This window comes from Tursiops truncatus, chromosome 8 (assembly GCF_011762595.2).
Source record: "Tursiops truncatus isolate mTurTru1 chromosome 8, mTurTru1.mat.Y, whole genome shotgun sequence".
In the NCBI taxonomy this organism is placed as follows: Eukaryota; Metazoa; Chordata; class Mammalia; order Artiodactyla; family Delphinidae; genus Tursiops; species Tursiops truncatus.
In genome coordinates, this window is record NC_047041.1 from 97,406,971 (window position 1) to 97,422,376 (window position 15,406).

At 39.9% G+C, this 15,406-nt stretch overlaps 1 protein-coding gene across 1 annotated transcript; it reads right to left on the reverse strand.

The window, feature by feature from the left end:
- Positions 1 to 1,744: 1,744 nt before the first annotated feature.
- LOC101326358 (olfactory receptor 5AN6-like) lies at positions 1,745 to 3,050 on the reverse strand. Its single transcript, XM_073809443.1, has 2 exons — positions 3,024 to 3,050; positions 1,745 to 2,701 (listed from the first exon to the last, which is right to left on the reverse strand). Exons 1-2 carry the CDS (start codon positions 3,048 to 3,050, stop codon positions 1,745 to 1,747), a joined length of 984 nt encoding a protein of 327 aa, XP_073665544.1.
- Between the last annotated feature and the right edge of the window lie 12,356 nt (positions 3,051 to 15,406).

A 15,406-nucleotide genomic window follows, 5' to 3' on the forward strand; every position in this document is an offset into this window, starting at 1 on the left:
ATCAGTCATATCTAATGTTTATTTGTATTAAGACAATTGCCATTCCTGATGTCTTTGTAGGTTTGACATGACGGGTCTTTCTAGCTTTCATCCATCAGGTCTTGTTTCCTTGTGTACTTTAAGATTTGTACAACTCGATTTTCTTCAGCAAGTTATATGGGGGAATTATTTCAGCTTGGGTTTAAGATTTTCTCTTAAGGATTTGCATTTGCTTTTGATTGGTACTTGAGGGTACTACCAACCTGGGGCTGTTTTAAAATTAATTCTCACCTAAGATTCCTTTATCTGCAGAGGTTGTGTGAATTCAGACCACGAATCTCCATGAGGGTGCATGGTTACAAATTTTCAGTTTACTTTTCCCCATACCCAGCAGTAAGCCTGAGAGAGTTGAGATTTCTTTTTTGTGAGATAGGACTTTTTTTTTTTTTTGCTGTACGCGGGTCTCTCACCGTTGTGGCCTTTCCCGTTGCGGAGCACAGGCTCCGGACGCGCAGGCTCAGCGGCCATGGCTCACGGGCCCAGCCGCTCCGCGGCATGTGGGATCTTCCCGGACCAGGGCACGAACCCGTGTCCCCTGCATCGGCAGGCGGACTCTCAACCACTGCGCCACCAGGGAAGCCCGAGATAGGACTTTTTTTTCCTTAATTTCCTTTCATATCAAGGTCTAGTCCACTGGACTCTCATACGTATGTCTGGGTCTCCTATCAAACTCTCCCCGAGAGTTTGGGTTTGGTCTCCTCTCCCCGAGCCTCACGTGCTTGTCACAATACAGGCCAAATATTACCAGAGTTCAGCAGATCCCCCCAATGTGAAAGTCATCTTCAGAGCTGCCTTTACTCTCAGGATTCCTGATTTTTCTTTACATTTGGAGGTTGGAGATCTCCTTTTCTTTTCTTGTTTGCTCAGAAGTGTATTTTTAAATATTTTCTAAAAAATATTTTGTCCAGCATCTTTAGTAGTTTTGCAGTGGTGGGTGCATCTATGCTATTCAATCTGCCATAATAACAGAAATGTAATCTTTTCAATATATTTCAGAATTCAAATGATCACTTCTTTTCTTTGTACTTTAGCTCTCCTGGGTCAGGATAGTATCATAGAAATCCCTTGTTCATTCTCCTATTGGTGTTAGGTTCTAAAAATAGAAACTCAGAAAACAAACTCTAGACGAAACTCCGTGTGGTATTATTTTCCATGGTGAGGAAGTTATGTCAAAGTCTAAAGTTATGGTTCTCTCCACATCCCCATTTTCATCAACTGGAATTTACCTAGGCACCCAGAGAGTTTGAAGTCTATAACAAAGTGGTTGTTGTTCTACTTGTGATGTTGTGTATGAGAAAGATCATTTACTGACCTGTGTTTAGTCCCATTCTCTCCTGCCTGCAGTCTGAAATTCTGAAAGGGTATGTAAGGGTCAAACACTGAGAAACTGAAGGTTATATTGACATAAAAATTAATATATTAATTTATTAAAAATTAATAAATTAATTAATATATTAATTTATATAAAATTAATATATTAATTAATGACTTATTAATATAAGTCATTGCTGGCGTAAGAGAGGAGAGTCAACTGTCAAGACTCAAAGAAGCCACAGGATTTGCCTGGCACTGAGCCAGTGCTGGATTTAGATGTGTTGACTCACTTGAAATCCTGCCAGAGCACCAGGAATAACGTTAAATGCATTTCTCTTACATAGTCTAGAAACTTCCAGTCAACAGGGTCACTAATCTACCAGACCTTTAATTAACTGTGACAATGGGAAAACATTCTCTTCTTCTTACACCACTTAAGGGTATCTTTGATTTCCTTGTTTCTTAGACTGTAAGTCAAAGGATTCAACATGGGGATCACCACTGTATAGAAGACTGATGCCATCTTGTCATAGCCCAGAGAATGATCAGTGCTGGGGTGCATACGGACAAAGAGTTCTGATCCAAAGAAAAACGTCACCGCTGCCAGGTGAGAAGCACAGGTGTTGAAGTCCTTGGCCCTGCCTTCAACTGAGCTGATCTTCAGGATGGTGGCAGGGATATAACCATAAGATATCACGATGATTAAGACGGATGCCACACCAAAAATCACTCCTATCAGAAACTTTATCATTTGTAGGAGAAAGGTTTCAGAGCAGGAGAGGACTAATAATTGAGGCAGGTCACAGAAGTGATTGATACCATTTGGTCCACAGAAATGGAGCTGAAGTAAAGCACACAGTTGGATCAATGAGCCAGAGAATCCAACTATATACACTCCAACCACCACCTGCACACAGAGGGTGGGGGACATGATACCTGTGTAGAGCAGAGGATTACAAACAGCAACATAGCCATCATAAGCCTTCGCTGCCAGGAGACAGCATTCCGTCAGACCCAGGCTAGCGAAAAAGAAGTATTGCATGGTGCATCCCATAAAGGAGATGAATTCAGGCTTCCGGAAGAAGTCTGAGAGCATTTTGGGTGTTGTAGAAGTAACATAGCAGAAATCTAAGAAGGATAAAGATAAGCTGCTGAGGAAGAAGTACATGGGTGTATGTATGGAGGAGTCCATCCTAATCAGGATAATGAAACCCAGGTTCCAGGCCACTGTCAAGAGGTAAGTCCCCAAGAACACTGAAAAGAGACCAATCTTGAGCTTGGGAGAATCTGAGAATCCCAAGAGGATAAATTTGGTGCCTGTTGTATTGTTCCTTCCTCCAGCCCTTGTCTTGAAGTCCCTTCAAACTGCAGAAGTTTGGGTTAATGATTGTCTATTTTTAATATTATGAAGCATACTTGTTTTGGATATAGTCTCATGTTTTTGGACAAAAATTATCCATAGTCAAGATAACTTTTTTAAACAATGTAAGAAATTATAAAAAGTATTTAAAAAAACATTGGGAATCCCGTTTCTCAGTTATACGTGATAGTTTGTGGCAAATTTTTCTGCACACACACGTGTGCACACACATAAGCACACAGATGTTGCCAAACCGCTGTCTAAAAATTGGTACTAGTTTACACAAGTTCAAGATTTTATGACAATATACCTTACCATCCCATTCAACACTGCCCATAATTATTTAGCTTTACTCTTTGACAATCTTACACATTAAAAAAAATACTTTTTCATTATTTTTTATTTGTACTTACTTTATTGATTTACTTATATATATATATATATAAAACATCTTTATTGGAGTATAATTGCTTTGCAATGGTGTGTTAGTTTCTGCTTCATAACAAAGTGAATCAATTACACATATACATATGTTCCCATATCTCTTCCCTCTTGCATCTCCCTCCCTCCCACCCTCCCTATCCCACCCCTCTAGGTAGTCACAAACAACCTACCTGATCTCCCTGTGCTATGCAGCTGCTTCCCACTAGCTATCTATTTTACATTTGGTAGTGTGTATATGTCCATGCCTCTCTCTCGCTTTGTCACAGCTTACCCTTCCCCCTCCCCATATCCTCAAGTCCATTCTCTAGTAGGTCTGTGTCTTCATTCCTGTCTTACCCCTAGGTTCTTCATGACATTTTTTTTTCTTAAATTCCATATATATGTGTTAGCATACGGTATTTGTTTTTCTCTTTCTGATTTACTTCACTCTGTATGACAGACTCTAGGTCCATCCACCTCACTACAAATAGCTTAATTTCATTTCTTTTTATGGCTGAGTAATATTCCATTGTATATATGTGCCACATCTTCTTTATCCATTCATCCGATGATGGACACTTAGGTTGTTTCCAACTCCAGGCTATTATAAATAGAGCTGCAATGAACATTTTGGTACATGACTCTTTTTGAATTATGGTTTTCTCAGGGTATATGACCAGTAGTGGGATTTGGGGGTCATATGGTAGTTCTATTTGTATTTTTTTTAAGGAACCTCCATACTGTTCTCCATAGTGGCTGTACCAATTCACATTCCCACCAGCAGTGCAAGAGTGTTCTCTTTTCTCCACACCCTCTCCAGCCTTTATTGTTTCTAGGTTTTTTGATGATGGCCAATCTGACCGGTGTGAGATGATATCTCATTGTAGTTTTGATTTGCATTTCTCTAATGATTAATGATGTTGAGCATTCTTTCATGTGTTTGTTGGCAGTCTGTATATCTTCTTTGGAGAAATGTCTATTTAGATCTTCTGCCCATTTTTGGATTGGGTTGTTTGTTTTTTTGTTATTAAGCTGCATGAGCTGCTTATAAATTTTGGAGATTAATCCTTTGTCAGTTGCTTCATTTGCAAATATTTTCTCACATTCTGAGGGTTGTTTTTTGGTCTTGTTTATGGTTTCCTTTGCTGTGCAAAAGCTTTTAATTTTCATTAGGTCCTATTTGGTTTTTTTTTTGTTTTTATTTCCATTTCTCTAGGAGGTGGGTCAAAAAGGATCTTGCTGTGATTTATGTCATAGAGTGTTCTGCCTATATTTTCCTCTAAGAGTTTTATAGTGTCTGGCCTTACATTTAGGTCTTTAATCCATTTTGAGCTTATTTTTATGTATGGTGTTAGGGAGTGATCTAATCTCAAACTTTTACATGTACCTGTCCAGTTTTCCCAGCACCACTTATTGAAGAGGCTGTCCTTTCTCCACTGTACATTCCTGCCTTCTTTATCAAAGATAAGGTGACCATATGTGCGTGGGTTTATCTCTGGGCTTTCTATCCTGTTCCACTGATCTATCTTTCTGTTTTTGTGCCAGTACCATACTGTCTTGATTACTGTAGCTTTGTAGTATAGTCTGAAGTCAGGGAGCCTGATTCCTCCAGCTCCGTTTTTTGTTCTCAAGATTGCTTTGGCTATTCGGGGTCTTTTGTGTTTCCATACAAATTGTGAAATTTTTTGTTCTAGTTCTGTGAAAAATGCCAGTGGTAGTTTGAAAGGGATTGCATTGAATCTGTAGATTGCTTTGGGTAGTAGAGTCATTTTCACAATGTTGATTCTTCCAATCCAAGAACATGGTATATCTCTCCATCTATTTGTATCATCTTTAATTTCTTTCATCAGTGTCTTATAATTTTCTTCATATAGGCTTTTTGTCTCCTTAGGTAGGTTTATTCCTAGATATTTTATTCTTTTTGTTGCAATGGTAAATGGGAGTGTTTTCTTGATTTCACTTTCAGATTTTTCATCATTAGTGTATAGGAATATAAGAGATTTCTGTGCATTAATTTTGTATCCTGCTACTTTACCAAATTCATTGATTAGCTCTAGTAGTTTTCTGGTAGCATCTTTAGGATGCTCTATGTATACTATCATGTCATCTGCAAACAGTGACAGCTTTACTTATTCTTTTCCGATTTGGATTCCTTTTATTTCCTTTTCTTCTCTGATTGCTGTGGCTAAAACTTCCAAAACTATGTTGAATAAGAGTGGTGAGAGTGGGCAACCTTGTCTTCTTCCTAATCTTAGTGGAAGTGCTTTCAGTTTTTCAAGATTGAGGACGATGTTGGCTGTGGGTTTGTCATATATGGCCTTTATTATGTTGAGGAAAGTTCACTCTATCCCTACTTTCTGGAGGGTTTTTATCATAAATAGGTGTTGAATTTTGTCAAAACCTTTCTCTGCATCTATTGAGATGACCATATGGTTTTTCTCCTTCATTTGGTTAATATGGTGTATCACATTGATTGATTTGCGTATATTGAAGAATCCTTGCATTCCTGGAATAAACCCCACTTGATCATGGTGTATGATCCTTTCAATGTGCTGTTGGATTCTGTTTGCTAGTATTTTGTTGAGGATTTTTGCATCTATGTTCACCAGTGATATTGGCCTGTAGTATTCTTTCTTTGTGATATCCTTGTCTGATTTTGGTATCAGGGTGATGGTGGCCTCGTAGAATGAGTTTGGGAGTGTTCCTCCCTCTGCTATATTTTGGAAGAGTTTGAGAAGGATAGGTGTTAGCTCTTCTCTAAACGTTTGATAGAATTTGCCTGTGAAGCCATCTGGTCCTGGGCTTTTGTTTGTTGGAAGATTTTTAATCACAGTTTCAATTTCAGTGCTTGTGATTGGTCTGTTCATATCTTCTATTTCTTCCTGATTCAGTCTTGGCAGTTTGTGCATTTCTAAGAATTTGTCCATTTCTTCCAGGTTGTCCATTTTATTGGCATATAGTTGCTTGTAGTCATCTCTCATGATCTTTTGTATTTCTGCAGTGTCAGTTGTTACTTCTCCTTTTTCATTTCTAATTCTATTGATTTGAATCTTCTCCCTTTTTTTCTTGATGAGTCTGGCTAGTGGTTTATCAATTTTGTTGATCTTCTCAAAGAACCAGCTTTTAGTTTTATTGATCTTTGCTATCATTTCCTTCATTTCTTTTTCACTTATTTCTGATCTGATCTTTATGATTTCTTTCGTTCTGCTAACTTTGGGGGTTTTTTGTTCTTCTCTCTCTAATTGCTTTAGATGCAAGGTTAGGTTATTTATTCGAGATGTTTCCTGTTTCTTAAGGTAGGATTGTATTTCTATGAACTTCCCTCTTAGAACTGCTTTTGCTGCATTCCATAGGTTTTGGGTCATTGTGTCTCCATTGTCATTTGTTTCTAGGTATTTTTTGATTTCCTCTTTGATTTCTTCAGTGATCACTTCGTTATTAAGTAGTGTATTGTTTAGCCTCCATGTGTTTGTATTTTTTACAGATCTTTTCCTGTAATGGATATCCAGTCTCATAGTGTTGTGGTCGCAAAAGATACTTGATACAATTTCAATTTCTTCAAGGCTTGATTTGTGACCCAAGATATGATCTATCCTGGAGAATGTTCCATGAGCACTTGAGAAAAATGTGTATTCTGTTGTGTTTGGATGGAATATCTTATAAATATCAATTAAGTCCATCTTGTTTAATGTATCATTTAAAGCTTGTGTTTCCTTATTTATTTTCATTTTGGATGATCTGTCCATTGGTGAAACTGGGGTGTTAAAGTCCCCTACTATGAATGTGTTACTGTCGATTTCCCCGTTTATGGCTGTTAGTATTTGCCTTATGTATTGAGGTGCTCCTATGTTGGGTGCATAAATATTTACAATTGTTATATCTTCTTGGATCAATCCCTTGACCATTATATAGTGTCCTTCTTTGTCTCTTCTAATAATCTTTATTTTAAAGTCTATTTTGTCTGATATGAGAATTGCTACTCCAGCTTTCTTTTGGTTTCCATTTGCATGGAATATCTTTTTCCATCCCCTCACTTTCAGTCTGTATGTGTCTCTAGGTCTGAAGTGGGTCTCTTGTAGACAGCATATATATGGGTCTTGTTTTTGTATCCATTCAGCCAGTCTGTGTCTTTTGGTGGGAGCATTTAATCCATTTACTTTTAAGGTAATTATTGATATGTGTGTTCCTATTCCCATTTTCTTAACTGTTTTGGGTTTGTTATTATAGGTCTTTTCCTTCTCTTGTGTTTCTTGCTTAGAGAAGATCCTTTAGCATTTGTTGTAAAGCTGGTTTGGTGGTGCTGAACTCTCTCAGCTTTTGCTTGTCTGTAAAGGTTTTAATTTCTGCATCTAATCTGAATGAGATCCTTGCTGGGTAGAGTAATCTTAGTTGTAGGTTTTTCTCCTTCATCACTTTAAATATGTCCTGCCAGTCCCTTCTGGCTTGCAGAGTTTCTGCTGAAAGATCAGATGTTAACCTTATGGGGATTCCTTTGTTTGTTACTTGTTGTTTTTCCCTTGCTGCTTTTAATATGTTTTCTTTGTATTTAATTTTTGACAGTTTGATTAATATGTGTCTTGGCATGTTTCTCCTTGGATTTATCCTGTATGGGACTCTCTGTGCTTCCTGGACTTGATTCACTATTTCCTTTCCCATATTAGGGAAGTTTTCAACTATAATCTCTTCAAATATTTTCTCAGTCCCTTTCTTTTCCTCTTCTTCTTCTGGAACCCCTATAATTCGAATGTTGATGTGTTTAATGTTGTCCCAGAGGTCTCTGAGACTGTCCTCAGTTCTTTTCATTCTTTTTTCTTTATTCTGCTCTGCAGTAGTTATTTCCACTATTTTATCTTCCAAGTTACTTATCTGTTCTTCTGCCTCAGTTATTCTGCTATTGATCCCTTCTAGAGTATTTTTAATTTCATTTATTGTGTTGTTCATCGTTGTTTGTTTCATCTTTAGTTCTTCTAGGTCCTTGTTAAATGTTTCTTGCATTTTGTCCATTCTATTTCCAAGATTTTGGATCATCTTTACTATCATTATTCTGAATTCTTTTTCAGGTAGACTGCCTATTTCCTCTTCATTTGTTAGGTCTGGTGGGTTTTTATCTTGCTCCTTCATCTGCTGTGTGTTTTTCTGTCTTCTCATTTTGCTTATCTTACTGTGTTTGGGGTCTCCTTTTTGCAGGCTGCAGGTTCGTAGTTCCCGTTGTTTTTGGTGTCTGTCCCCAGTGGCTAAAGTTGGTTCAGTGGGTTGTGTAGGCTTCCTGGTGGAGGGGACTAGTGCCTGTGTTCTGGTGGATGAGGCTGGATCTTGTCTTTCTGGTGGGCAGGTCCATGTCTGGTGGTATGTTTTGGGGTGTCTGTGGCCTTATTATGATTTTAGGCAGCCTCTCTGCTAATGGGTGGGGTTGTGTTCCTGTCTTGCTAGTTGTTTGGCATACGGTGTCCAGCACTGTAGCTTGCTGGTCGTTGAGTGAAGCTGGGTGCTGGTGTTGAGATGGAGATCTCTGGGAGATTTTCGCCGTTTGATATTACGTGGAGCTGGGAGGTCTCTTGGTGACCAGTGTCCTGAAGTTGGCTCTCCCACCTCAGAGGCACAGCACTGACTCCTGGCTGCAGCACCAAGAGCTTTTCATCCACACGGCTCAGAATAAAAGGGAGAAAAAGTAGAAAGAAAGAAAGAAGGAAAGAAAGAAAGAAAGAAAGAAAGAAAGAAAGAAAGAAAGAAAGGGAAAGAAAGAAAGAAAGAAAGAGGATAAAAGAAAAGAAAATAAAGTAAGGTAAAATAAAAAAATAATTATTAAGAAAAAAAAATTTTTTTAAGTAAAAAGAACGAAAAAACGGACGGATAGAACCCTAGGACAAATGGTGAAAGTAAAGCTATACAGACAAAATGTCACACAGAAACATACACATACACACTCACAAAAAGAGGAAAAGGGGAAAAAATCATAAATCTTGCTCCCAAAGTCCACCTCCTCAATTTGGGAGGATTCGTTGTCTATTCGTGTATTCCACAGATGCAGGTACATCAGGTTGATTGTGGAGGTTTAATCCGCTGCTTCTGAGGCTGCTGGGAGAAATTTCCCTTCCTCTTCTTTGTTCGCACAGCTCCCGGGGTTCAGCTTTGGATTTGGCCCCGCCTCTGCGTGTAGGTTGCCAGAGGGCGTCTGTTCTTGGCTCAGACAGGACGGGGTTAAAGGAGCCACTGAATCGGGGGCTCTGGCTCACTCAGGCCCGGGGTGGGGGGGGGGGGGAGGGGCACGATGCGGGCCGAGCCTGCGGCAGCAGAGGCCGGCCTGACGTTGCACCAGCCTGAGGCGCGCCGTGCGTTCTCCCGAGGAAGTTGTCCCTGGATCCCGGGACTCTGGCAGTGGCGGGCTGCACAGGCTCCCCGGAAGGGGGGTGTGGAGAGTGACCTGTGCTCGCACACAGGCTTCTTGGTGGCGGCAGCAGCAGCCTTAGCGTCTCATGCCCGTCTCTGGGGTCCGCGCTGTTAGCCGCGGCTCGCGCCCGTCTCTGGAGCTCCTTTAAGCAGCGCTCTTAATCCCCTCTCCTCGCGCACCAGATAACAAAGAGGGAAGAAAAAGTCTCTTGCTTCTTCGGCAGGTCCAGACTTTTTCCCGACTCCCTGTGTCTGATTCTTTACAGCAGAGTGAGTCTCAACTCTCTGCCATCCTATCTTGGATGCGTTTTTGGTTTCTGTTTTTTACTTTAGGATGGCATTGCATAGACGGATCATGTTCAGAAAGACCTTACAGAGATTTGGAATCGGGAATAAGAAACATAAATAGTTCTCTTCTCTCCCATAGCTCCAACTGTTTGGTTTAAAGGCGTGAAAGAGAAGGAAAGGGAGAATGAGAGGGTAGAGGCAAGGGTAGAGACAAGGGTACAGAGATAAGGAGGAAAAAACAGGGAGAATTGGGCGAAGTGTGTAGGAAACTTTGAAAAGTTAATAAACTGATCTCCCCAAAACACACACCGAGGAGTCCTTCCACCTCCCTTCACACCACTTTGCTGTCTTCTCTCTCAAAATGTACAAGAAGAGAAGTAATTTTTGTTTTGTAGCCAAGACACTAAGGTAGACTAAGTCATTGTCCTTTGATCCTCAAGGTCTGGCTTTTCTCTCCCCAGACACTACGTGGGAAGGACATCTTAGAGGGGATAGAAGAGGCCAGCCTATTTCTAATATATTAGTTGTGATGTATTAGAAATAAGGTCTGCTCATGCTTCTAACATGTCTTTAATCTCTTGGTTTATTCCCATCCAACCCTCTTTTTAAATTTTGCACTTAGCTGTATGTGACAGCTTAAAGAGAATATTTTTGAAATATTTTCAAAGTTTTACCTAATATATTCTTCCCCACATATCTAACCATTCCCTTATTTCAAGTAGATACGTTGTTAGGTTTTTGAGCCTCAGAGAAGAGATGTGACAGCAAAAGGAGTTTGAAGCAGACGTGATGAGGTCAAAAACATGAGTGAGTCTTCAGGATGGCTTATAGACACAGCCCAAGGGCAATAGCACAGCTATCAAATACGTTTAGAGACACCAAGAACAGAGAGACCCTAACCAAAAGATGGATAGAGGCTGGGTCGGCAGGCAGAAACTTAAGAGAATGTAATCATAGTGCTTCAGGTCCACTGGGAAGTGACGGCTTGGGTTCTACAGAGTCTCCTCAACAGTTCCCATTGAACCAAGAGTAGCTACGAATAGTCATCAGACCTAACATGTCTTGATGATGGGGATAAATGGCATTCAGCGGCAGAATTCCATGTGTGATTTGACAGCCAGGAATCTGATGAGGCAATAGATATTTCAGGAGATGCTGCTATGGAGAGAGGTCAAGGACCTGAGCCCCCGTTGTCCTGGCATCATTCAAGCCCTCTAGAACTTAGACACAAATGTAGGGAGAAGAGCGAAGGACCCTTGAATTAACCAATTTTTTTCCCAGTAGAGAAGTAAGGGGAGGGCAAAGGAAAAATAATGTTATGGAAAAATAATAAAAATTATTTCTTGAGTCCCTAAATTTGTGGATTGATTATCAAAACCTCATGAGTGCATTACAAATATTATTTTCCTCCATGTGCATTGTAATAGACCCCTGACTTTACCTTAACGTATTTAACCCTTTTCTTCACATAGCATATAAATTGTTTCCAAATTTTCAGTGAATGTTTCGAATATCGTTACTCTGAAACATTTCTAATGAGTGGGACAGGCAGCCTTCAAAATGGTCCCCAATGATCCTTGAACTTACGTAGACCCTTCCTATATATAACAGGGCTAACCCACGCAGCCGAGAATATTGTTCTCTGCCATCAGTCGGCACCAGCTTGCGAGCTATGTGAGAGATCTATTTGGAAGTGGATCCTCCAGCCTTGATCTAGCTTCAGAAGCCTACTCCTTGACCAACTACTGAATGCAGCCTCATGAGAGACCCCGAGCCGGAACCACACAGCCGAGTTGCCCCTGGATTCCTGATCCACAGAAACTGGATGAGATAATAAATATCTCTTTTTGTTTCAAGGTACAAAGTTTTGTAACAATTTCTTGCACAGCAGTAAGTAATTAATATATTAAGAATAGGGTTGACTTAAGCAAAAAGAATCATATTTTTTTGATTCTTGGTATATATTACACAATTACTTCCAGGATCAGGAATCTTTCATTTTTAATGACAGAAAAAAAAGAACTGATCAAAACAATCAAGTGAATCTATTAGCTCATAAAACTGAAGTAGTCATAATATGTTGGACTGTAGAAGTGGAAGTTGGTGAAGAATTTAACGAGTAATTAAATGCAGATCTTTCTTTGAGGGATATTACTGGGTACATATTTTGGACTCTTGAAATTACTAAAGCTTCATTTTTAAAATGCAGTTCATTTCATTGATATTAGAGTCACAGATATATACTATTTTGTTTTCTTTTCTCTGTCTCCTGTATATTTGGCTTGCTGATTATTTATGTACCATTCTGCTAGCCCTCTTAGTTTCTTTGAGCTTTCTGCCACCTGTTTGCTTAGTTTAAATACTCTATATCCAATTTAATGTGTCAGTTAGTAGATCAGTATCAATCTGTTTTATATAATTTCCGTGTAGGTTTTACTCTTTAACAGGAATTATCGGTGCGTTTCTCTCTTCATTTTAACTTCATTCATGTACCTTTTGGCAATTAAAAAATAACCTTTATAATTGATCTATTCAATAAAAGATGTGCAATTTGAAAGCTTAAAAGAAAAAAAGTAGTGAGAGAAATTGTGATCCAGTGGCTCAAACAGTATCATAAACGTCCAGTCTCTTCATTTTTGTTTCATTTGCCTTATGCAGAAATGTTCCATCCCGTGGTAACAAAATTGTACAAGTTCTAGATCTCACAGAGTCACTTCACATCATCCAAAAGAAGAGAGCATCTCTTCTTGTAGCTTCCACAGAAGAGAAAAACATTTCTCTCCCAAAAGGCCCAGCAAACATCTCCTTGCATCTTTCTGGTTTTGACTGGGCTATACCCCTCACTTCGACACTAAGCTAGTTGCAACGGCTATCAGATATTTTCTTTTTTTTAGTTGAAGTATAGTTGATTTACAATATTGTGTTAGTTTTAGGTGTACAGCAAAGTGATTCAGTTATATATTTTTTCAGATCATTTTCCATTATCGGTTATTACAGATATTGAATATAGTTCCCTGTGTTATACAGTAAACCCTTGAAGCTTATGTGTTTTATGTACAGTAGTTTGTATCTGTTAATCCCATACTCCTAATTTATCCCTCTTCCCTTTCCCCCTTTGGTAACTATAAGTTTGTTTTCTGCATCTGTGAATCTATTTTTGTTTTGTATATACATTCATTTGCATTATTTTTAGATTCCACATATAAGTGATATCATATAATATTTGTCTTTCTCTGTCTGACTTACTTCACTTAGTATGATATTCTCTAGGTCCACGGATGTTGCTGCAAATGGCAATATTTCATTGTTTTTTTATGACTGAGTAATAACCCATCTTCTCAAACCAATCTTCTTTCGATGGGCACTTGGGTTGCTTCCATGTCTTGGCTATTGTAAATTGTGCTGCTATGAACATTAGGGTGCATGTATCTTTTTGAATTAGAGTTTCTGTGTGTTTTCCAGATATATGCCCAGTAGTGGGATTGCTGGATCATATGGTAGCTCTATTTTTAGTTTTTTAAGGAACTTCTATACTGTTCTCCTTAGTGGCTATGCCAATTTACATTCCCACCAACAGTGTAGGAGGGTTCCTTTTTCTCTACATCCTCTCCAGCATTTATTATTTGTAGACTTTTTGATGACACCTATTCTGACAGGTGTGAGATGATACCTCATTGTGGTTTTGATTTGCATTTCAGATATTTTCTAATTGTCCTAAGCCCGTCGGGGTTCAACCCTGAAACCCAGAGTTGGAACCAATCCCATTCAAGCAATGATGGCTGAGGACAGAAAAGGTTATTTTCCCCTTCAAACTAACAAATATTTTCCCCTTCACAGTGAGTTATACCTAATTGTAATTGTTAAACAAAATTAAATCAAATGAATAAAGAAGGCTAGAGTTTTCCTCAAAGGTGTTTAACTGGCCAAAGCAGGAAAATCTCACATATGACATTCTGTTGGAAAACTACCAGGAATAGCACGTATGATGAAAAACAATTCCAGAACCTTCAGAGATCTGGAAGCCACAGACACCAAAAGTGTGAAACAGAGAAGGAATACTTGCTTTGCCTTTGGGTAAAAAGAGGAACTGGAAGAAAAAAAAAAAAAAGTGTCATCCAGAGAGATAGCACAGATGATAACAGCAAATTATAAATAGTGTATGTCACAGGATACATGAAATAAGTAAAGGAAAGATTGGACTGGTAGGAGTGCTGAGATGCAGGACTTCCCAGAACCCACCTCTTCTTGATTAGGCTCAAGGACACCTCCCAGCTGCTTCTCAACCCCAGAGAGGTTGTTTTCTAGACTGAGGATCAAGTTGAAGGGTGAAACGATCCCTGCTATGCTGCTTCCTTAGCTTATAGTTGTTAGAAAATGGACTATGGGTTTTATTGTGTATCTGATATAAGGATCTCCTCCCTCTGGTCCATGTGGATCAATTTTGCTCCTTAAGGATTCCGTAAGATGAAAACAACCCAGCCTTCCTTTGCATAAAAAAGAGGTTTTATTAGAATAAAGAATATACCATACAATATCAACGTGATACTTTACACATGCCAGTTTTTCTACTTATGTTGATATATAAGTCCAATCAGACATCGTGATTCTATTTCAGAAGAACTTGGAGAGAGATGAAACCTCTGTTCTTCTGTGAGGTCTCCCTGGATCCCAGATGCCTGTTTATTTCTAGAGTGTGGTCCCACCAAAGTGTGTGGTTTTTCTGTCTTCCAACCAGATGGTGCCAGCCATCTAGTCTGGCAACACTGATGGGAGATGCTGCCACACCCAGTTTATAACAGTTCCAAGCCATGACTGCAAGAGCCCGCCATGGCTATTTCTTTACTTGTAGGAATGAAGGGAATCTCGTCCCTGGCCAGATCATATGTGGTATTGCACATAGGAGATTCGGGCCATCATTAGAAAGGGATAGGGAAGCATGAAGAGTGAGGATGGAATAAAACCAGCAAAAGTCAAAAGTAAACAGTTGGGGGCTTCCCTGGTGGCGCAGTGGTTGAAAGTCCGCCTGCCGATGCGGGGGGCATGGGTTCGTGCCCCGGTCCGGGAAGATACCGCATGCCGCGGAGCGGCTGGGTCCGTGAGCCATGGCTGCTGAGCCTGCGCGTCCGGAGCCTGTGCTCCGCAACGGGAGAGACCACAGCGGTGAGAGGTCCGCGTACCGCAAAAAAAACCAAAAAAACAAAACTAAACAGTTGGTTTTTCTTCCCCAGTTATTTAGGAGATGTTACAGACAAGGAGGTGCACCAAAAATTCAGAGAAAGTAGCCTTGAGACAGGCTGGGACCCGGGACCCTTTGCTGCAGTGCTGCAACGCTCGCATGGGGACACACCTTTCCTTGGGCCACAAAATACAAAGAAACTGTATGGGACTAAAAGTAACTGCATGCATGCACAGTTAGGGCAAATTCTGGACAAAACATACAAAGAGACAAAAAACCCAACTGCCACTTTTGAAGAGCCCAGAGCAAAAGCAGGGTACTGTGCATGCCCCCTGCACACAACACTCCACCTAAGGGGTGGGCAAACCACCTAAGCGACCCCCCCTCCAGCCCAACCCCTGGACACACCCCTACCTTCA

What these genes read in the sequence shown, in the direction of transcription:
- LOC101326358 (XM_073809443.1), bottom strand. Translation starts at nt 3,050, where the DNA reads ATGGGCAGTGTTGAATGGGATGGTAAG. An exon ending in GTGTTGAATGGGATGGTAAG is followed by an intron (nt 2,702 to 3,023) that starts GTATATTGTCAT and finishes AGGGACTTCAAG; the next exon opens with ACAAGGGCTGGAGGAAGGAA.